The following is a 21,997-nucleotide window of genomic DNA, read 5'->3' as shown; positions in this document are numbered from 1 at the left end:
AATCTTGACCTCATCCAGTACTAGCCTAAGTTTGGACAAGCTACGGACCCCCAAGGCTAAGTGCAGAGTGCTAACTGCTGGCAGGGGCTGTGTGAATCACGAGAGAGCACCGAGAGCCGCAGGGTGATTGCCTCTCTTCCTGACTCCACACTTCCTTTCGACCTTGTGCTTATCTCTTCAGTCCACTCTTCACTCTCCCGGCTCCCGGACTCATTTGCAAATTTGAGAACGCTTCCTTGCGCCCCCTCCGCCCCCCTCCCCGCTTTGTGGAGGACTCTGCCCCATAAGGCACTACTTTTTCTCACCAACCTCTCATAACCGGGGCCGCCACTTCGTCATCTTTACCGCTGGAATACCTCCTAGGACTGGAAGGGAACATTTACTGAGCACTGCGCATGGGCCAAAAGCCAAGGATTAAAGATACTGCAGGAAAAGTGCTTAGGGAAGGGCTTGGCGGCTTTAGTAATTATAGCTATTATTCACCACTGTTTTGCCATTTATTTCTTACAGTGACCCTGGAGAATGGGTCCTGACTGCTGATCTGCTCCTCTTTGCCGGTGAAAAAACTGGGGCTCAGAGAAAGTTAAGTAATTTGCTCCTGATCACATAGCTAGGAAGTGGTGAAACTGGGATTAAAAAAACCCAGTCTAGAGATGGCTCCAAATCCATACTTTTCAACTGCAATTATTAAGACCTCAGTCTGAGTTACATTCAGAATAAATATAGGAAAACTTTTAAAAAATGCTAGTTTTGGAGATATATACACATATTTAATTATTCTGGTGAAATTACAGTCACTTATCAGTGACTTCAAAAAAATTACCCAGTATTATTGGGAAAGTGATAGGTTAAACAAGCTTTGCAGATGTGTTGATAGCTGCTGACACTGGGTAATGGAGATTCAGTATTTGAGTCTCTTTGCTTTTGTATCTGTTTGAAATTTTTTTCACTTAAGGGTTAAGAACTAAATTCATTCTACATCTGCCCAAGATCTACTAATTACAGCAGCAGATTACCTGTAGGCCCTAAATTGGTAGTTGATAGGCTTCACATTTCGTGAGGATTCTCTTCTTTTTCAAGATTTTGAATACGAAGTTTTTACTTTTTAAACTCTCAAAATAATGAGAATTTGTATTTATTATATAATATGGGCAAGGCAGTCTTTTAAGTAATGTGTGTCCTCGGTTAATGACCCTGACAGTCCTGTGATGGAAGCATAATTGTCTCCACCTTATGGATGGAAAACGGAGGCACTGACAAGGTACCTTCCTAACTTCAGGGCTCCTTGCTGCTGTGGAAGGAGATTTTGAACACAGTTCATCTCATGCCCACACATATTATGTTGACCCGCTGGAGGGCACCACCTTTAAGCAAATATTCATCTTAGTATCAGTTAGGAATGGTTTTACCACAAGTAACAGAAAACCATACTAGTCGTAGCTTGTGTGGTCAGTCACGGCTCCAGGGTTCCAGCCACTTTTTGTCCTGATGCTCAGCCACCCTCTGCGTGATATCTTTCCACCTTTAGGCTTGTCTTCTTGGCACAAGATGGAGGCCTCTTACAACCTTTCAAGACATCTAAGACAGGAAGAAAAGTCAGGAGCAGTGCTAGCAAATTCTTAAGTATGTTTCTCTCCTCAGCAGAAAACAAAATATTTCCCAGAAACTCCCAGCAGACTTCCTCCCATGTCTCATTGGCCAGAGCTTTGACTGTGGCCACCCGAGTTATAAGGAAAACTGGGATGTTGAGGATGTAGGATAAAATTATGAGGGTTGACTTAAATAACTGGTTCATGAGCCTGGGGACACTAAATCACTGGTCAGTGTTAGATTAGTATTATTTATTATTATTATTTAAAATATATAGATCTTTACTTAAAGTTTTTCAGGAACACAGGGGAGAGATTTATACCACATAGCCAAGCAAAATTTCCTAAATATACTTTTTTTTTTTTTTTTTTGCAGTACGCGGGCCTCTCACTGTTGTGGCCTCTCCCGTTGTGGAGCATAGGCTCCGGATGCGCAGGCTCAGCGGCCATGGCTCACGGGCCCAGCCGCTTCGCGGCATGTGGGATCTTCCCGGACCGGGGCACGAACCTGTGTCCCCTGCATCGGCAGGCAGACTCCCAACCACTGCGCCACCAGGGAAGCCCCCCTCTTTTTTTTTTTTAATAAATAAATAAATTTATTTATTTTTGGCTGCATTGGGTCTTTATTGCCATGCACGGGCTTTCTCTAGTTGTGGTGAGCGGGGGCTACTCTTCGTTGTACTGCATAGGCTTCTCATTGAAGTGGTTTCTCTTGTTGTGGAGCATGGAATCTAGATGTACAGACTTCAGTAGTTGTGGCTCGTGGGCTCTAGAGTGCAGGCTCAGTAGTTGTGGCGCATGGGCTTAGTTGCTCCGTGGCACATGGGATCTTCCCAGACCAGGTCTCAAACCCATGTCCCCTGCATTGCCAGGTGGATTCTTAACCACTGCTCCACCAGGGAAGTCCCTTCTTTCTCCTCTTAACTCCTCCTCATTTCCAGCTCTTTCCTTCTGTGTTTATTTCTTTTTCATGTAAGAGTAATCTAGTCTATTGTGTTAGTTATCTACTGGAGTAACAAATTACTCCAAATTTAAAAAAATAAATTTATTTATTTATTTATTTATTTATATTTTTGGCTGCATTGGGTCTTTGTTGCTGCACATGTGCATTCTCTAGTTGCTGCAAGTGGGGGCTACTCTTCATTGTGGTGCATGGGCTTCTCATTGCAGTGGCTTCTCGTTGCGGAGCATGGGCTCTAGGCACGTGGGCTTCAGTAGTTGTGGCACACAGGCTCAGTAGTTGTGGCTCGTGGGCTCTAGAGCACAGGCTCAGTAGTTGCGGCACATGGGCTTAGTTGCTCTGCGGCATGTGGGATCTTCCCAGACCAGGACTCAGACCCACGTCCCCTGTATTGCCAGGTGGATTCTTAACCACTGTGCCACCACGGAAGTCCCTACTCCAAATTTAGTGGCTTAAAATTGACATGTTATCTCACAGTTGCTGTGGGTTAGGAATTTGAGAGCAGCTTAGTCGGATGTTTCTGGCCCAGGGTCTCTGATGAGATGGCAGTCAAGATGTTGGCAAGGGCTGTAGTCATCTGAAAGCTTAACTGGGGCCGGAGGATCCACTTCTTAAGATGGCTCACTCATATGGCTGTTGACCTGAGGCCTCAGTTTTTCATTCCATGGTATCTCCATAGGACTGCTCAACAGGGTGGCTGGCTTCCCCCAAAGCAAGTGATCTGAGAAGGACATGCAGGCAGCCACATGTTACTTTTATGATGGAGTCTCTGAGTCATACACAGTCACTTCTACTGTCTTCTATTTGTTAGAAGAGAGTCACTAAGTCCAGCCCACAGTCAAGGGGATGGAAATTAAGCTCCACATCTATACATATTACCTACTTTAGATTCCAAAATCCAGGAGGGACCCAAGAACAGGGTAGAGGTTGTGTCCTGACCAATGGGGCCAGAGAGGGAGGAGTTTGGTCTTTTTGTAGTGCAAGGTAAGCCCTATTTCCCCTCAAAACTCATACAGGCACATTCTTCAATAAAGGAAGTAGAGCAGATCTTGGGCAGCCAAAAAATGAAAACTATCCACTACTAATTCTGAACAAACATTGTAGTACTTGAAACGGGAAGGGGAAATGTCAACTTAGAATTCTAATAAAAAAAATATCAGGGACTTATTAAGACACCATGGGAAAAAGAGAGATCCTCCTGGGCGCCTTGTCTTCTCTGAGGTGTTATAAATTAAGTGACCTTGAATCACACACAGTGATGACCCAACTCTTGGGTTTGCAGTTGCATTCATACTGTGTTGGTTTTCTGTGCTGCAAATCAGTACTACAAAACTTTAGCAGTCTAAAAGACCACCCAATTATTAACTCACAGATCAGAAGCTTGGGCTTGGCACAGCTGGTTCTCTGCTTAGAACTTCACAAGGCTGAAATGAAGGTGTCAGCTAGGCCACATTCTCATCTGATAGACCCTTTCTATCACAGGCTCTTCAGAGCCTCTTCCAAGCTCACAGAGGCTGTTGGCAGAATTGAGTTCCTTGTAGTTTAAGATTGGGGTCCCCGTTATCTTGCTGGCTGTCAGCAGTGGTTACTCTTGACTCTTAGAGGCCAGCCTTATGTTCTAGCCACAACATGGCAGCTCACTTCCATCGCAGCTTATACAAAGTGTGTACATAGGTAGGTGGGAATTTTGGGAGCTATATTAGTTTGCTAGATCTGCCATAATGAAGTACCGCAGCCTATGTGGCTTAAACAACATAAATTTACTTCCTTGTCATTTCTAGAGGCTAGAATTCTGAGATCAAGCTGTCAGCAGGGCTGGTTTTCATTCTGAGACTATTCTCCTTTGCTTTTATACGGTCATCTTCTCCTCCCTGTGTCCACACATTGTTTTCCCTCTGTGCATGTCTGAGTTCTAATATTCTTTTCTTATAAGGACACTGGTCACATTGGATTAAGGCTGACTCATATAACCTCAATTTACCTTAATTACCTTTTTTAAAGGCCCTATCTCTAAATACAGTCATTCTAAGCTACTAGGTGTTAGAACTTCAACATATATAGTATTGTGTATATGTCAATCCCTAACTCCCAATCTAGCCCTCCCCCACCTTCCCCCTCCCCCGGTAACCATGTTTGTTTTCTATACCTGTGATTCTATTTCTGTTTTGTAAATAAGTTCATTTGTACCATTTTTTTAGATTCCACATAGAAGAGCTGTCATGATATTTGTCTTTCTCTGACTTGTTTTACTTAGTATGATAATCTCTAGGCCCATCCATGTTGCTGCAAATGGTATTATTTTGTTCTTTTTTATGGCTGAGTAATATTCCATTGTATATATGTGCCACATCTTCTTTATCCATTCATCTGTCGATGGACACTTAGGTTGCTTTCATGTCCTGGCTATTGTAAATAGTGCTGCAATGAACACTGGGGTGCATGTATCTTTTTGAACTATGGTTTTGCCTGGATATATGCCCAGGAGAGGGATTGCTGGGTCATATGGTAGCTCTATTTTTAGTTTTTAGGGAACCTCCATACTGCTCCCCATAGTGGCTGCACCATTTACATTCCCACCAGCAGTGCAGGAGGGCTCCCTTCTCTCCACACCCAGGGATCATTTTAGAATTCTGCCTCCCATATGTACATTTTGGCTAAAGGTGTAAGGCCAATGTTGGCTCTTATAAATATTACTAGAAAATCATTAATTGTCACTCTGCTGTGGGGTTTCAAGTCTTCTTTGAAAGACTCACAACTTGCAAAATATAAAGCACCCCCTGGAATATGAAGTATTATTCTGAACATTTCCAATTCCTGAGATTTAGAATAGAATACCTGTTTTAGATATTCAAGGAAACTATAAAGCTACTTAGATACATTTGAGAGAATTTGCTTAACTTTGGCATAGAAATGAGTTTGTCCTAACATTGTTTTGTCTCTGTTATTTCCTTTCTCAAATATACAGTATATATGAAATAAACCTTAAAAATTAAAAGCATTTTTTAATGTTTTTATTGGAGTATAATTGCTTTACAATGGTGTGTTAGTTTCTGTTTTATAACAAAGTGAATCAGTTTCAATTTCATTTCTTTTTTATGGCTGAGTAATATTCCATTGTATATATGTGCCACATCTTCTTTATCCATTCAACTGTCGATGGACACTTAGGTTGCTTCCATGTCCTGGCTATTGTAAATAGAGCTGCAATGAACATTGTGGTACATGACGGTTTTGGATTATGGTTTTCTCAGGGTATATGTCCAGTAGTGGGACGGCTGGGTCGTATGGTAGTTCTGTTTTTAGTTTTTTAATGAAATTGAGTTATTTGTAGTGAGGTGGATGGACCTAGAGTCTGTCATACAGAGTGAAGTAAGTCAGAAAGAGAAAAACCAATACCGTATGCTAACGCATATATATGGAAACTAAAGAAAAAAAATGCTTATGAAGAACCTAGGGGCAGGACAGGAATAAAGACACAGATGTAGAGAATGGACTTGACGTGGGGAGGGGGAAGGGCAAGCTGAGACAAAGTGAGAGAGTGGCATGGACTTATATATATTACCAAATGTAAAATAGATAGCTAGTGGGAAGCAGTCGCATAGCACAGGGAGATCAGCTCTGTGCTTTGTGACCACCTAGAGGGGTGGGATAGGAAGGGTGGGAGGGAGACGCAAGAGGGAGGAGATATGGGGATATATGTATATGTATAGCTGATTCATTTTGTTATAAAGCAGAAACTAACACACCATTGTAAAGCAATTATACTCCAATAAAGATTTTTTTTTTAAAAAAGCATCACGTTAGGGTGCAGTGCCTACTAATAAGCTGCAGGGGGTGTCCTTTAACTTATTGTTAGTACATTGAAAGTAGAAATGGAAGCTGAGAAACAATTAAGGATCGGTGACTACAGACATAGAGATCAGACTGGTGGTTGCCAAGTGGGAGGGGGTTGGGGGAAGGATAGAAAGGGAGGTTGGGGTTAGCAGATGTAAGCTTTTGTACACAGAATGGATAAACAGCAAGGTCCTACTGTTATAGCACAGAGAGCTATATTCAATATTCTATGATAAACCATAATGGAAAAGAACATTTAAAAAGTGTATATATATGTATAACTGAATTGCTTTCCTGTACAGCAGTAATTAATACATCATTGTAAATCAACTATACTTCAATAAAAAAATAAATATAAGAATTTGTGACTATAGGGGCTTCCCTGGTGGAGCAGTGGCTGACAGTCCACCTGCCAATGCAGGGGACATGGGTTCGAGCCCTGGTCCAGGAAGATCCCACATGTCATGGAGCAACTAAGCCCATGTGCCACAACTACTGAGCCTGTGCTCTAGAGCCTGTGAGCCACAACTACTGAGCCCATGTGCCACAACTACTGAGCCCATGTGCCATAACTACTGAAGCATGTGCGCCTAGAGCCCATGCTCTGTAACAAGAGAACCCACCGCAATGAGAAGCCCGTGCACCATGGCAAGGAGTAGCTCCCGCTCACTGCAACTAGAGAAAAGCCTGTGCACAGCAACGAAGACCCAACGCAGCCAAAAATTTAAAAAATAAAGTAAAAAAAAAAAAAAAAGATAGGATAATCTGAGCACGTAAAAGCTATTGCAGTGGACTGAAACAGTGATTGTAGGTAAAGCTTCCAAATTCAAAGTGAAAAAATGAATAAACGAGAATTGGTGATTATAGTTAGTAATACAGTATTGTATACTTGAAAGTTGCTGAAAGTAGATCTTAAGCATTCTAAACAAACACACACACACAGAGTTAATGTGTTCACTATGTGGGGTGATGGATGTGTTAATTTTCTTGACCTTGGCAATCATTTTATAATGTATATGTGTAACAAAATCATCATTTTGTACACCTTAAATACATACAATTATATTTGTCAATTATCCCATGATAAAGTTTAAAAAAAGAGAATTTGTCTTAGAGGTTCAAGCAGATGACAAAAAATTAAGGAGTAAAATTCACAGATAGGTTTAACATTAGGAAGTCAGTGTTTGAGCAAGTATAAGAAATTCTATGCTTTGAAATAATTCCTTTTTTTAAAATCCAGAATTTTAGTAGATTGTTATTTATTGCCTATGGGAGCTTATATGCATTCTAATTTTAGATTTTATCTTAAAAAAGGAATCTTAATTATTTCAAGACAACTTTCACAACTGACAGAAAGAGAGGCAATGATTTCTTTTTTCCATATTTCTCCAAGCTGAGAATGTATCTTTTTCATAACTGACTTAAATCTTCAAGGGAAAAGAGCTTTTCTTCCACGTGGAGGGAGGGAGGAAAGGGAGGACAAAGTTTAAACTGTAGGGGCCAATCACAGAACCCTGCATACAGAAAGTGCTCAATAGATATGTGTTAAATTGCCTTAAGTTTAACTGAATTAAAGCTTAAGATGAAATATGAATCACTGAAATGAATAAAGTTAAAAAGTTTATGGATACGGTAAACCTGGAATATTAATCTTCAAAAGAAAAAGTTTTAGGACAAACAAAATTTATAACTTTTTATATACTAACTTTAATGAATTCTTTACACAAATATGCCAAAATATAAAATAGGTAAAATTATTGTCCTTTACTAACTTATTAATGACTTAGCACTGAAATATTTATGTGAAGGATTTAGACAAATTCATGGACTCAATCATAAAACTATTTCTGAGAGCTACATATTAGGTTTCATAAATTATACAAAGGCTTAGAAACCATTCATATTTATGAACAGAGTCTACAGTCCAGGTGTTTTGGATTCCTAGTTAGACCCTTTCTATCAGAGCATACCACCTCTTCAGATGGTCTCTACCTCCTCAGGAAAGGAGTTCAATTGATGTGATTTATAATATATTTGAAAAATCAACAAACTGTGAATCATTTTAACTAATATTTAATGAATAATGAGAGATCTCATCTATTGTTTTCTGATTGCTCCTAATTTCCTACTTACTCTTAAAGTAACATTATGAATTAGCATGAAATTGAAATGTCAATTGGACTGAAGCAGATAAATTCTTTGTTTTAATTTGAACCTTATAGGGTGATGCTGTAACATCCCAAAGGCCTCATATATTAAGCTGTGCAAAGAAAGACCTTTCTTCCCATTCTTACAACAAATGTTTTATGCTTGTGCAATGGAGGAATTCAAGTTTTGCTGTCAGGGGCTGAGCTCTTCTGGTGTAAACAGCTCCATGGTAGATGCAGCTTGTGGTGCCCTCCTGAGAGCCAGCCAGGGATCCCCACTGCTCCAGATTTTGTCCTGGGGAGAATCCTGGGCTGTAAATCACATGTCATAGTCTTGGATCAGGATAACGGATTCTGATCTGCTTTGACTCCCAAAGAACAGGAGAATTCGGTACCTAGAAAATTGTAACTTCTGCCTCTAAGCAGAGCAAAGAAGACACTAGCTGAGGCTATTATTCTTTGTCTGGTCAGAAAATCATGTGTTTACTCCATTGACCTCAAATAAAATGGGTGGGTAGTGAATGTTGTAAGGATACAATGATGGACAAAAGGACATAGAGTCCAGTCATAAGATCCGGAGAACTCAAGGAGGTAGGTCAGGAGTGAAACAGACCTGGGTTAAATTTGACTCTGCAACTTACTAGTTGTGTTATTGTAAGCAAGTCACCTTGTAACCCTATAAACTCTTTCCCCCTTTACTGTATAGGGAAACTATTTTCTTCTTCCCTCCTAAGCTGTGAGGATCAGATGTCACGTAAGATGGCCAAGAATGATGGCTGGCATGGACTAGCTACCCAACAATATGCTTTAAAATGGCTTGATGCTCTAAGTGTGGCTCATGGGAGACTCCTGGGGCATCCCCAGAAATAGAAACAGAAGAGATGGTTTAGGGAGTAGGTGATGAATTACATTTTGGATATGCTGAAATTTTCAGCTGAACAGGATATTCAGGTAGGAAGTTCCCACAAACCAGTGGAAATGCAGGATATGAATTCAGAAAGAAGGCAAGGCTGGCTAGAGATCAGATTTGGGGTTCATCCAAAGAGAAGTGATAATTACATTACTGAGAGTAGAGCCACTGAGAGTACTGCGGTAGAACAAATAGAGGAAGAAGGGCATCACAACTACGGGCATAAGCCAATTTAAGTGGAGGAACAAAGAGGGAAACATGGGAGGGAGTAGCTAGAGAAGTGAGAGAATTAGGAAGGTGATAGTACAGAAGGGTTGAGAACATTTAGGGTTTTCAGTGCTGTTAAGTTCTTTGGTGATTGTAAAGTTTTTGCAGATGAATTACTTTATCACTGTCTTCGAGTTGGTATCATTCCTAGAGAAGTTTTGGGTGTAGCCATGAAAAAAGTGTAGGTTGCACCTGTGATTTACATAATAAGTTAAAAGAAATAAAACATTCCTCTTTGAAAGTAGAACGGATACATATATACTGTATATATGATGAGAAATTAACAGAATGTTCGAAAAGGGCAGTTTCAAAAATATTTACAAGTATATACTCTAACACTTTGCCCTAATTACAATCCTGGGAGGATGTATAGTGTGGTAGAGAGAGCAGAAAATCAGAATCATAATCTTGGGTCAAATCCTGTGACCTGCTTGAAAGGTCTGTTTTTTCCTTCTCTAATAACCGGAAGATTACATCACTAAATAATAGCATCTATTGTTGTGATAATTAAATGAGACAATGTATATGAAGTACCTAGAACAGTGCCCAAAGTACAGTAAATGTTATCACACTAGTATTGTTTTTGTGTTATGATTATTGTCTCCTTTACAGTCCTCCTTGTACTTTAATTTTATCACTAGGTGGCAGCAATGTTCTCTTAACCAGTTTAAATGAAAAGTGGCAACTTTCTGGAATAGATGAGATCAGTGAAGGCTTATCCAACAGGAGGATGTGTGTAGGGCACCAGAAAAACAGGGGGAGAGATGTCGTAGATAGAGATAGAGACAGAGTGAGAAAAGGAGGGAGGGGAGGAGGGAGGGAGAGGGAAAGGCAGAGAGGGAGAGAGAGACAGTGAGAGAGATGTTTAGAAATAATTTGATATTTCAAAAGAAAATACTGAAATAGTGATAATGGGGTGAGGGTAGAACTAGATCTATATTGGATATCCTTCCACATTCTATAGGATTTAGTGTTATTTTTGTTTATAAATTCATGTGGGGGAGTGGTGGTTACCATACACTGTTGACCCCTGAACAATGCAGGGCTCAGGGGCACTGACCCCTGCACAGTCAAAAACCTGAGTATAACTTATAGTCGGCCCTCCATATCTGTGGTTCCTCTGTATCCAAAGATTTATCCATCCTTGGATCATGTAGTACTGTAGTATTTACTACTGAAAAAATCCACATATAAGTGGACCTGCACATTTCAAACCCCTGTTGTTCAAGGGTCAAGTGTATTTTCTCTGCTGATGGTTTTTAAGGATCTATACTGGTCCTAGATGAGATTTAGTAAAATCAGCTGCCCAGTAAATGTCAGTAAAGCATAATGTGTTTTACTGTTCATTTGAATCAAACCATTAATCTCAATTATAAAAATATGGCTATTTTCTTCTATGTAAAATATTCCTTTTACAATAAGATACTTAATGGTACATTAGTTAGCTATTGCTCTGTAACAAATATCCCTAAGGTTGGTGGCTTAAAATGATGAACATTTGTTATCTTGTTTTTTCTCAGGGCCAGGAATCCTGAAGTGGCTTAGTTAAGTGATTCTGGCTTAGGATCTCCCATGAAGTTTCAGTGAGGACATCAGCTGGGACTAGTCATCTGAAAGCTTGCCTGAGCCTTCGAGGACCTGCTTCCAAGATGTTTCACTCACATGGTTGGTCGCAAGAGGCCTCAGCTCCTCACCAGTTGTTGGTTAGAGGCCTTGATTCCTTTGCATGTCAATAAGCTGACTTGAGTGTTCTCCCAACACGGCAGTCGACCTCTTCCAGGGTTAGTGATCTAAGAGAGAGGGCAAGAAGGAAGCCACAATACCTTTTATGAGCTAGTTTGAGAAGTCATGCTCTAACTTCCACCACATTTATTCAAAGTGAGTCATATTTAGAAATAACTAAACACAATTTTCAGGAATAATATATGTACACAGGAAATGGAGTTCCCAAATGAAGAAATCACAGACTGATCTCTCTCAGCGTGACCCTGGACCCACCACATTCTCTCCCTGAGTCTTCGTTTCTTCATCTATAAAAAGAAAACAGGCCACGAAACCATGGCCACTTCAGCTGTAAGGTGGCCTATCTCTGCCCTATCTGGGTGTGACCTCAGTTAACAACTTGGTCTCTGTTTCGTCTCTAAAATGAAATGATCCTAGATGGTGGATTTGAAACTTTTTAGATCCACTGAGAGAACTGTATTTTACACTGAAACTTCACATACACACAGGTATGTGTATGAGTACATATGTATAACAGAAATGAAAGTTCCACAAAATGATACTTAAAAACACTTATTTGCATGTGTATTCTCATTACTCCTTCCTGCCATTCTACGTTAATCCATTAAAAATATTCGGGTAAAAATCTACTGCTTTGATTTCACAATCCATTAATGGCTTCACCATTCCTTGCGTTAAAATACTAACACCTCCTTTCACTCCTGGCTGCTCCTTTTCCATTGCTACTAAGAACAGAAATGTTAAAGAGCAAGGGAGTCCTCATCTTGTTTCTGGGAGGCACAAAAGTATCCTCTACAGGTGGGTCAACACTACCAGCCAGCTCTAATTAGGCAGGAGCTAGTATCGGAAGTAGCTTGTCAGGGTGGAAAGGCTACTGCGTTTAGCTTCAAAAGTTGGCCCTGTAACTCACTAGCTATCTGACCTTGGGCAGTCCTTTAACCTCTCTAGTTCATTCCCCCTCTCTACAATTGGAATTAGTAATCCCTCGCCTATTCCATAAAGTTGGTACTAGGCTCAAAATTATATAATTGGGCACTTACCCCTGTGGCAGAGAATTTACAGACCCGATCTTTGAACCTCACAACAACCCCGTAAGATATAGAATATTACACTTGTTTTATAGGTGAAGAAATTAAGGCTTAGAGAACTTACGTAGGCAAGATCTAAAGTCAGCAAGTGGCAGAACTAGAATTCCAAACCAGTTCTGACTCCAAAACCGTCACACAAGAGGTAAACTATTAATATTTTCATTTGATGTTAAGTGGTGACCACCTGACGTACTAAAATATAGGTTCATTCCGAATCACCACAGTGTAGTGACTTCAGAAACTAGTCCATCAGGCCACGTTTTCAGATCCTATTTTGCCCTTAACACACATGAGGTGTTTCGAGCTTTAGGGTTTAAAGCGGCCCTGACGCACCGGGGCCCGCGGGCACTAACAGCTCTTCCGCTCTTGCAGGGCACCCGTGAGACTCACGCACTGTCAGCACGTCAGAACCGGGCGCGTTTCTGCAAGTGCTGCCCCCAAACCAACACCTCAGGTCGCTTCACACAATCCCCTCACACTCAGAAGCGTCGTTTTTAGGGAAAGGCCTCGCTTACAGCCCTTTCTGTCGCTGTGGGCTTTGTCCCGTCAAGCGTGAGCCAGCCCTCGGCTGTGGGACGTGGAGCCTCCGCCCCGAGGGGACCCCGCGGGGCGCGTGTCCCGGACCCGGCGCCCAGGCCTCCTCGCGGTCGGGGCCGGCGCCACAAAGCCCTTTATTGAGGCTGGGGCTTGACGCAGGGCCGCCCGCAGCTCCGGCGCGAGCAGGAAGGAGAGGCGGAACCGCGGCGTGTGCGCGGCCATGGGCGACTAGATGGGCGCGCGCTCTGCCCTCGATCCCCAGGGGACCGCGACCCTCCCGGACCCCAGAGCGTCGGTAACCGGGCGTCGGCGGACTCTCCCAAGGACCCGTCTCGCGAGGCCCGGGCGGAGTGGACGCGCCCGCCGCATGTGTGGTGCGGCTGGGAGGGGCGGTGGTTTGAGGCGCGGGCGGCGATGGCCTGCCCTTACCTTCTTTTCTCTCTCCCCTCACCTCTCCTCCCCTTTCCCCTCCTTTCCCCATCCCCTTAATTCCCCCGCTCCCGGCTCCGGGCCCTGCAGGCCGCGGGTTCCTCCAGGTGTCTCCGCGTCCGGCGAGGGGGAGACTCATCCCGAAGTGTGCGCTGGAAGGGAAGTGGGAGTGGTGCTTGAAGTGGGCCACGTTTTAAGTTCAGAGGTTTTTTTTTGTTTTAAGTTCAGATTTATTTATTTATTTTATTTTATTTTGCGGTACGCGGGCCTCTCACTGCTGTGGCCTCTGCCGTTGCGGAGCACAGGCTCCGGACGCGCAGGCTCAGCGGCCATGGCTCACAGGCCCAGCCGCTCCGCGGCACGTGGGATCTTCCCGGACGGGGGCACTGAACCCGTGTCCCCTGAATCGGCAGGCAGATTCTCAACCACTGCGCCACCGGGGAAGCCCCTAAGGTTTTCCTTTTTTGAAAAAGGAAAAACCTGGGAAGGTTTGTATCCTTTAAAGGGCTCGGGCGGAGGACGGGAAGTTCCTGTGTCCGCAGAGCTATTTGTCGCTTACCATTGCCACAGTCAGACACCTTTTGGTGATGAGGTATTTGAGCCAGTTTGGTAGACTTAGGCAATGACAGTATACCGGGCCTGAATGCCGATGCTGTTCACCTGGCATCTTCTCCTTACATGGGAAGACATGATAAAGTGAGTTCGTGGAAAATAAAAGAGAACACAGTTCTACATTAGGAATTCAGTTCAGTGAACGTTGATTAGGGACGTTCTTACATTCAGAAAATATTTTTCTGAATCTTTTTTATTATTTGGATATTAAAAATATTCAAGTGAATATTTTATTTTAATATTAATTAGTTGCATTGCAATCATTTCAGACAAAGTGAACAGAATATCTGAGTCATTACATCAGACAATTAGGAAATTGGACTGTAATAATTCACCATGGCTTATGGCTTGCCAAGAAAGAACGCAGTGGAAACCATTTTGAGGTGCAATTGTTATAAAGTGTAAGTATATTTATCCTGGTAAGCGTTGATTTGGGCTGGGGAGTGTCCTTGTTAAAATAAAAGTATTGGACACCCTTACGTTCCCCATGAGATACCGGACTATATGAGGCATTCTCAGGTGTCTGGGTACTGATATTTTTAAAAGGAAAATGCTTTTGTAAGGATTTATAAATTTTCTTACTTGGTATTTACAACAAAACAACACTGTGAAATGAGGAAACTGAGGTTTGAAGAAGTGGTATGATCCAGGTCCCACAGTCATGTAGTAAGGAAGTGACAGGGTTAGAAGTCTGAGTCTTCTTTACTCCAAAGCAACATTTTCCAATGCAGACAACCACTTTAAAATCCCTCTTTAGATAGTGTAAATCTACCTAAAAACGCCTTGGTGTCAGATATATCTTAACAGAACACTTAATTAGCTGGTACAGAGAGTCAGTTTTGCATCCTGTACATTTTGTCAGGTGATGTGTGGACATCAAGAAGACCTGGGCTCAAAGCCTGGTCCTGCCACTGGCTCCCCATGCTGCCTTGAACAAATTACTTAACTTCTCTGTACCTTGGCTTCCCCATCTGTGAAATGGACATATCAATACCTACCTATATGGTGTGGAATACAAATGAGGTAATGTATGTAAGGTACTTGCATGTTGCCTGACATAATAGTAAACCCATAATAAACATGTGTTGCTACTCTGCTACTCTGTTACCTTTTTTTAAATTTTTGGACTTGTTTTTTTAAACCTCTCTGCCACAATGTACGACATATTAGCGTGGTGAGTCAATTGAATTTTACTTTTTGACAGTGTTCTAAGAAGTAAATGGAGACACCCCACGGGGTTGTAAGACCAGAGATATGGGAAAACCAGAGAGAACTCATCATTGCATTCTATTTAGATTTGTTAGTTCAGTATGTATTTAGACATTGAACTATAGACAAATACCACTGTAGTCATTATTGTAAACATAATTTTTATAACGAAGATATTCCTGTATCTGGAGAATGATTTAAAGCACTGATTCTGTGGTTTTGGCTATATAGCATTTTATGTCACGAATAATATCTGCAAAACCAGTGTCTTCTCTATCACTCTCACAAGAAAGTATTTGATATTCTATTTATAAGAGCAGCTAAATTAAGAGGAATAGAATGGTAGTAGCAGTCTTTGGAGTTCACTAGCTCAGGTAGCTCCTCACCTTGGGCTTTTTTTGGTTAAGTATTTTTAGAAGATTATAAAAAAATACACTAAAAAACATTCAAACAGTATAGAAGCATTTGAAAGGAAGATAAAAATGTTACCTCTCAAAAAAAAAAAAATGTTACCTCTCACATCCGCATTGCCATCCCTGCCCTACCCACCCAATCCTGCTCAGGTAAAATGTTTTATGTATTTTTTAGAATTTCTGTCTGTTACATAAGATACACACACACATATGTATATACACACACATGTTTTTACACATGGGATTATATTGCTCCCTCCCCACCTATATGTTGTGTAGCCTAGTGGTTAAGAGCACAGATTCTACAGTCTGACTTTCTGGGTTGAAATTTCAAACCCAAGCCTTGTGACCTTGAGCAAGTTGGTCTCTGTTCTTGTTTCCTAATCTGTAAAATGAGCATAACAATAACATCTGCCTACTTCATAGGGTTACTCTGTTAATTAAATGTGTTTATATATGTATACTGATTAAAACAGTGTCTTGCATGTAGTAGGTGCTAGGTAAGCATTAGCTGTTTTTTTTTTCCTTTCTTTTTTTTTATGGCCACGCCATGTGGGTTGTGGGATCTTAGTTCCCTGACCAGGGATTGAATCCCGGCCCTTGGCAGTGAGAGAGTGGAGTCCTAACCAATGGACCGCCAGGGAATTCCCAGCATTAGCTGTTTTATTGCTCATCTTTCCAAATCAATATATAAGGATAAATCTCATTCTTTCATTACATGTATGTACTACAGTTTGTTTAACCAGGCTGCTCTTTGTTTTTTTTGGGGGAGGGGGGAGTATAATTGCTTTACAGTGCTGTGTTAGTTTCATCCACACAGGGAAGTGAATCAGCCATATGCATACACACATCCCCTCCCTCTTCTATCCCCTCTCATCCCACCCAGCTAGGCCATCACAGAGCACCAAGCTGTGCTATACAGCAGGTTCCCACTAGCTATCTATTTTACACACGGTAGTGTATTTATGTCAAACCTAATCTCCCAATTCATCCCACCCTCCCCTTCCCCCACTGTGTCCACAATTCCGTTCTCTACGTCTGCCTTTCTATACCTGCCCTGCAAATAGGTTCATCTTTACCATTTTTCTAGATTCCACATATATGCATTAATATACGATATTTGTTTTTCTCTTTCTGACTTAATTCACTCTGTATGCAGACTCTAGGTCCGTCCACATCTCTACAAATGACTCAATTTCATTTCTTTTTATGGCTGAGTAATATTCCATTATATATACCTACCACCTCTTCTTTATCCATTCATCTGTCAATGGACATTTAGGTTGTTTCCATGTCCTGGCTATTGTAAATAGTGCTACAATGAACATTGGAGTACATGTGTCTTTTTGAATTATGGTTTTCTCAGGATATATGCCCAGTAGTGGGATTGCTGGGCCATATGTTAGTTCTATTTTTAGTTTTTTAAGGAACCTCCAAACTGTTATCACAGTGGCTTTTATCAATTTACATTCCCACCAACAGTGCAAGAGGGTTCCCTTTCCTCCACACCCTCTCCAGCATTTGTTGTTTGTAGATTTTTTGATGTTGCCCATTCTGACCGGTGTGAGGTGATACCTCATTGTAGTTTTGATTTTCGTTTCTCTAATAATTAGTGCTGTTGAGCATCTTTTCATGTGACTCTTGGCCAGCTGTATGTCGTCTTTGGAGAAATGTCTATTTAGGTCTTCCACCCATTTTTTGATTGGGTTGTTTTTTTGATATTGAACTGCATGAGCTGTTTGTATATTTTGGAGATTAATATTTTGTCTGTTGCTTCATTTGCAAATATTTTCTCCCATTCTGTGGGTTGTCTTTTCATCTTGTTTATGGTTTCCTTTGCTGTGCAAAAGCTTTTAAGTTTAATTAGGTCCCATTCGCTTATTTTTCTTTTTATTTTCATTACTAGGAGGTGGGTCATAAAAGATCTTGCTGTGATTTATGTCAGAGTGTTTTTCCTGTATTTTCCTCTAAGAGTTTTATAGTGTTTGGTGTTACATTGAGGTCTTTAATCCATTTTGAGTTTATTTTTGTATATGGTGTTAGGGAGTGTTCTAATTTCACTCTTTTACATGTAGTTGTCCAGTTTTCCCAGCACCACTTATTGAAGAGGCTGTCTTGTCTCCGTTGTATATTCTTGAACCAGGCTCTTCTTGATAGATATTAAGGTTATTTTGTGGAGTTTTTTTGGGGACAAACAATGCTTCAATGAGCATTCTTGTAAATACATCTTTGTGTATTTGTTCAAGTGCATTTATAATAATTATAGACTTCAAGTCACTCCTTAAAGTTAGATGATAAAGTAAGAATTAAGCTGGAGGAGGAAAACAGATGGCGTGTGTGTTATACACTCACTTCCCCTACTTGTACCAAAGCAGGTCTTTCATCTTTCCTCATGCATATGAACTCACGTTGACTGTAGATGAGAAACATAGCTGATATTTTAAAGTTCCAAATTAGGATACATAAAACAATCCATTAAAATTTCATTGTGATTATTGTTAAATATTGTAGTTTGGGGTTTCATTCCCTTTTCCAGTTTTCTAAGGATTCTCTTGGTACTAGTGCTTCTATATACACCTAGGTTACATCCCAGCTCTGGTTCTCTGTTAACTTCTGAGTCTTTGTTTTCCTTTTCTACCTCCATGGTAGTTGTAAAGATTAAAGTCAGATCACACACTCGAAGCCTTAGTGTGTGCCAAGCTCTCTGCTCAACGTGTGAGTATTCCCTTTGTTCCTTCCCTGATGTAATCATATTTTTGATCAGCCAAAAAAGACTTGGAGCTTAGTTTTCTTTTTTCTTTTTTTAAAAAATTAATTAATTTTTGGCTGTGTTGGGTCTTCGTTGCTGCGCACAGGCTTTCACTAGTTGCGGCAAGCAGGGGCTAGTTTTTGCTGCGGTGCACGGGCTTCTCATTGCAGTGGCTTCTCTTTGTTGTGGAACATGGGCTCTAGGAACATGGGCTTCAGTAGTTGTGGCTTGCGGGCTCTAGAGCGCAGACTCAGTAGTTGTGGCACTCGGGCTTAGTTGCTCCGCAGCATGTGGGTTCTTCCCGGATGAGGGCTCGAACCCATGTCCCCTACATTGGCAGGCGGATTCTTAACCACTGTGCCACCAGGGAAGTCCCAAGCTTACAGTTTTTAACTACATCCTCTTTAAGGACATGTAAAGATTGGATTGACTCCAAAGAGGCTCTTTTTTGAGCAAAAATGTCTGTCATCATAATTTATGGTCATTTTCAGTATATCTCTACATTAGTTAATATAAGCCTCCTTCTCCTGGCTAGGTTTGTAACTCTGTAAAATCCTGAATACTCTCCTGTAAACCAAAATGTCTAGTGGAAAATAGAACTGAGAATTCAAATGTCTTCTCTATATCCTGCAGTAGATGTCTATAAATATTTATTGAATGAATTTTTCCCCTAGACAGGAACCGTGGGAACTTGCATTATTCACAAAGACCTGGTACACAAACCTAGCCAACATCAAGTTGCCTTTCTTGGAAGAAATTGCATTTGGTAGTTCTATACACCTCAAAAAATGTAAAACCATTAAGGATGGTGTGCTCCCTTCAGCAGAATGTAAGTTCTGAAGGAACTACTTTATTATATTTTTTTATTTGAATTTTATTTACTTAATTATTTTTATACAGCAGGTTCTTATTAGTTATCTATTTTATACATATTAGTGTGTATATATCAATCCCAATCTCCCAGTTCATCCCATCACCACCTGCCCCCTCCCTCCGGGCTTTCCCCCCTTGGTGTCCCTATGTTTCTGTAGGAAGTATTTCAATAAATTGCAAACTCTGTGTGTTATTTTAATTATTAGACAAATGTTTAAATCTGATCATTCACACCCATACTCCCTATCTATGTAGCCCTGTCTTGTTTAGTATTCAAGAATGTGAATTTTTCTGTGTGCTAAATATTCAGTTTTGACTAAATTATGCCTGGTGAAAAATGTCAGTTGGATTGCATCATGTATTTTATTTTTCAGCCATCCAACTTGAAAGGGAGTATGAAATGAAGCGCTTGAATAACCTGAAATGTGAGGAAAATGTAGCGAAGGAAATTCAGTTTTCCCTAAGGGAAAGGCCAGTTGGTTTGAGAAGACCTCTCCCACCTAAGTGACAGTCATCTCACAGTTGAATCTGTACTCTGTGCTTTCTGCATCCAAAGAGGATGAAGGACTCTGACCTACCACTGTGTGAAGTTTGGTGCAGTCATCTGAATGCCCCCTGGTGGATGAGCCAGCTCCCGTGGGTTAGTTGACAGCTCTGAACAGATCTTCTGGGTCCCAGTCACATATTTGTACCTTTGTATCACAAGCAACAGTACTGTAAGTAAATGAAAATGTAGCTGGCATCGAGTCATTTGTGCTATTCATTTTGATTTTTGTAAAGTTGCACTAAGGAAAGAAGAAACTCCTTGTCAGAGGCGTCCCCCCACCAAGAGACATTATTTTGAAGAATATTTTGAATTTTCATCTTTGAGACTCCAAGGAGGTACCAAGGAAGGAGAGAGGGAATTTATAAAATGATTAACTTTGAAAAATTTTGTTTAAGAAAAATTGTAGGTTTCATTTTAGTAACTCTCTAGTTTCCAGTTTTCAATGAAACATCATTTACTATTCTCATGTGGTACTTTATTTTTTTAAAACATCTTTATTGGAGTATAATTGCTTTACAACGTTGTGTTAGTTTCTGCTGTACAACAAAGTGAATCAGCTATATGTATACATATATCCCCATATCCCCTCCCTCTTGAGCCTCCCTCCCACCCTCCCTATCCCACCCCTCTAGGTGGTCACAAAGCACTGAGCTGATCTCCCTGTGTTATGCAGCAGCTTCCCACTAGCTGTGTATATATGTCAATGCTACTCTCTCATTATGTCCTAGCCTCCCCTCCGCCCTCTGTGTCCTCAAGTCTGTTTTCAACTCATGTGATACTTTAAAGTGGCAAGTAGAACTTACTTCATTTTTGTTCTTCTAAAAAACCGTCTTTTTTCCTTTTGCCTAATTTCATATTGTCTTTCTGGGATACCCTCTGGAGCATGTGGAACACACATACATGTGTGAAAATGATATGAAAATACAAAGACAGCATCTGTGAGGAAAACTCTTATTTGTACAGAGTGGTTGGAGAATGGGGAATTAACTGGAAAGAACTGGATTTGCATGAACAAATTTTCCTAGAATTAGAATCCAGTAAAGCACACTTGGATGTGAAAGTTATATTTAAGCACAATTTAGTGTTAGATGATCCAGTAGGCATTTTATGATCTTCTGGTATTTTAGCCTCATTATGAAAGGCATTATGGCATAGTATTTAAGAGTACATACTTTAGACCTGGCTGCCTTCTTCAGATCCCAGCTTGGCTGCTGCTAGTGGTGTGACCTGGGGTGAGTTACCTTATATCCTGAGCTTCAGTTATCTTACATCATATAAGATAAGGGTAATACTGGTACTACTTCATAGAATTGTCATGATTAAATGAAAACTGCCTGGTACACAGTGAGAATTACTCTAGTGTTAGCTATTAGTGTGATCAACATTTCCTTTGTACTGCTGTAATTTTAGTATCGAAGATGTATGACATTGGGCTGACTCTGTTGACCTTTGTGGAGACCAGAAATCTTGAATTTTCAAAAATTTGGTTTTATGCTTGTCAATGTATATGTACTTGCCAGACCGTATGACCTGATTTTTTAAAATTTAATTTTTATTTTATATTGGAGTATAGTTGATTTACAATGTTGTGTTAGTTTCAGGTGTACAGCAAAGTGATTCAGTTATACATCTACATAGATCCATTTTTTTTCGGATTCCTTTCCCATGTAGGTTATTACAGAGTACTGAATAGAGTTTCCTGTGCTATACAGTAGGTTCTTATTAGTTATATATTTTATATATAGTAGTGTATATATGTCAATCCCAAACTCCCAATTTATCTCTCCCTCCCTTTCCCCTTGGTAACCATAAGTTTGTTTCTACATCTGTGACTCCATTTCTGTTTTGTAAATAGGTTCATTTGTACCATTTTTTTAGATTCCACATCTAAGCGACATCATATGATAATTGTCTTTCTCTGTCTGACTTCACTTAGTGTGATAATCTCTAGGTCCATCCATGTTGTTGCAAGTGGCATTATTTCATTCCAGCCTGACATTTTAGTTCAAAATCTGGCCACTGTACCTGTGGCATATCCTGATCTTTCTGTTTATAAACGACAATCTATGATAATCAGCTTGTCACTTAT

At 40.7% G+C, this 21,997-nt stretch overlaps 1 protein-coding gene across 1 annotated transcript; it reads left to right on the top strand.

Moving 5' to 3' along the window:
- Nucleotides 1–14,384: 14,384 nt before the first annotated feature.
- On the top strand, nt 14,385–19,869 carry C5H4orf36 (chromosome 5 C4orf36 homolog). Its single transcript, XM_030847024.2, has 3 exons — nt 14,385–14,518; nt 19,163–19,317; nt 19,736–19,869. The coding sequence occupies exons 1-3, from the start codon at nt 14,454–14,456 to the stop codon at nt 19,867–19,869; spliced, it is 354 nt and encodes a 117-aa protein (XP_030702884.1). The 5' UTR covers nt 14,385–14,453.
- The last annotated feature ends 2,128 nt before the right edge of the window (nt 19,870–21,997 follow it).

Source organism: Globicephala melas, chromosome 5 (genome assembly GCF_963455315.2).
Source record: "Globicephala melas chromosome 5, mGloMel1.2, whole genome shotgun sequence".
NCBI lineage: Eukaryota > Metazoa > Chordata > Mammalia > Artiodactyla > Delphinidae > Globicephala > Globicephala melas.
Note: the sequence above shows the minus strand (reverse complement) of the source record. Positions and strands in the feature narration are given on the sequence as shown.

Excerpts from the sequence above, each read along its gene's own strand:
- C5H4orf36 (XM_030847024.2), top strand. The coding sequence starts at position 14,454 with ATGGCTTATGGCTTGCCAAGAAAGAACGCAGTGGAAACCATTTTGAGG. Across the intron at positions 14,519-19,162 it reads AGGTGCAATTGTTATAAAGT|ACAGGAACCGTGGGAACTTG; the intron begins GTAAGTATATTT and ends TTTTTCCCCTAG. Across the intron at positions 19,318-19,735 it reads TGTGCTCCCTTCAGCAGAAT|CCATCCAACTTGAAAGGGAG; the intron begins GTAAGTTCTGAA and ends TTTATTTTTCAG.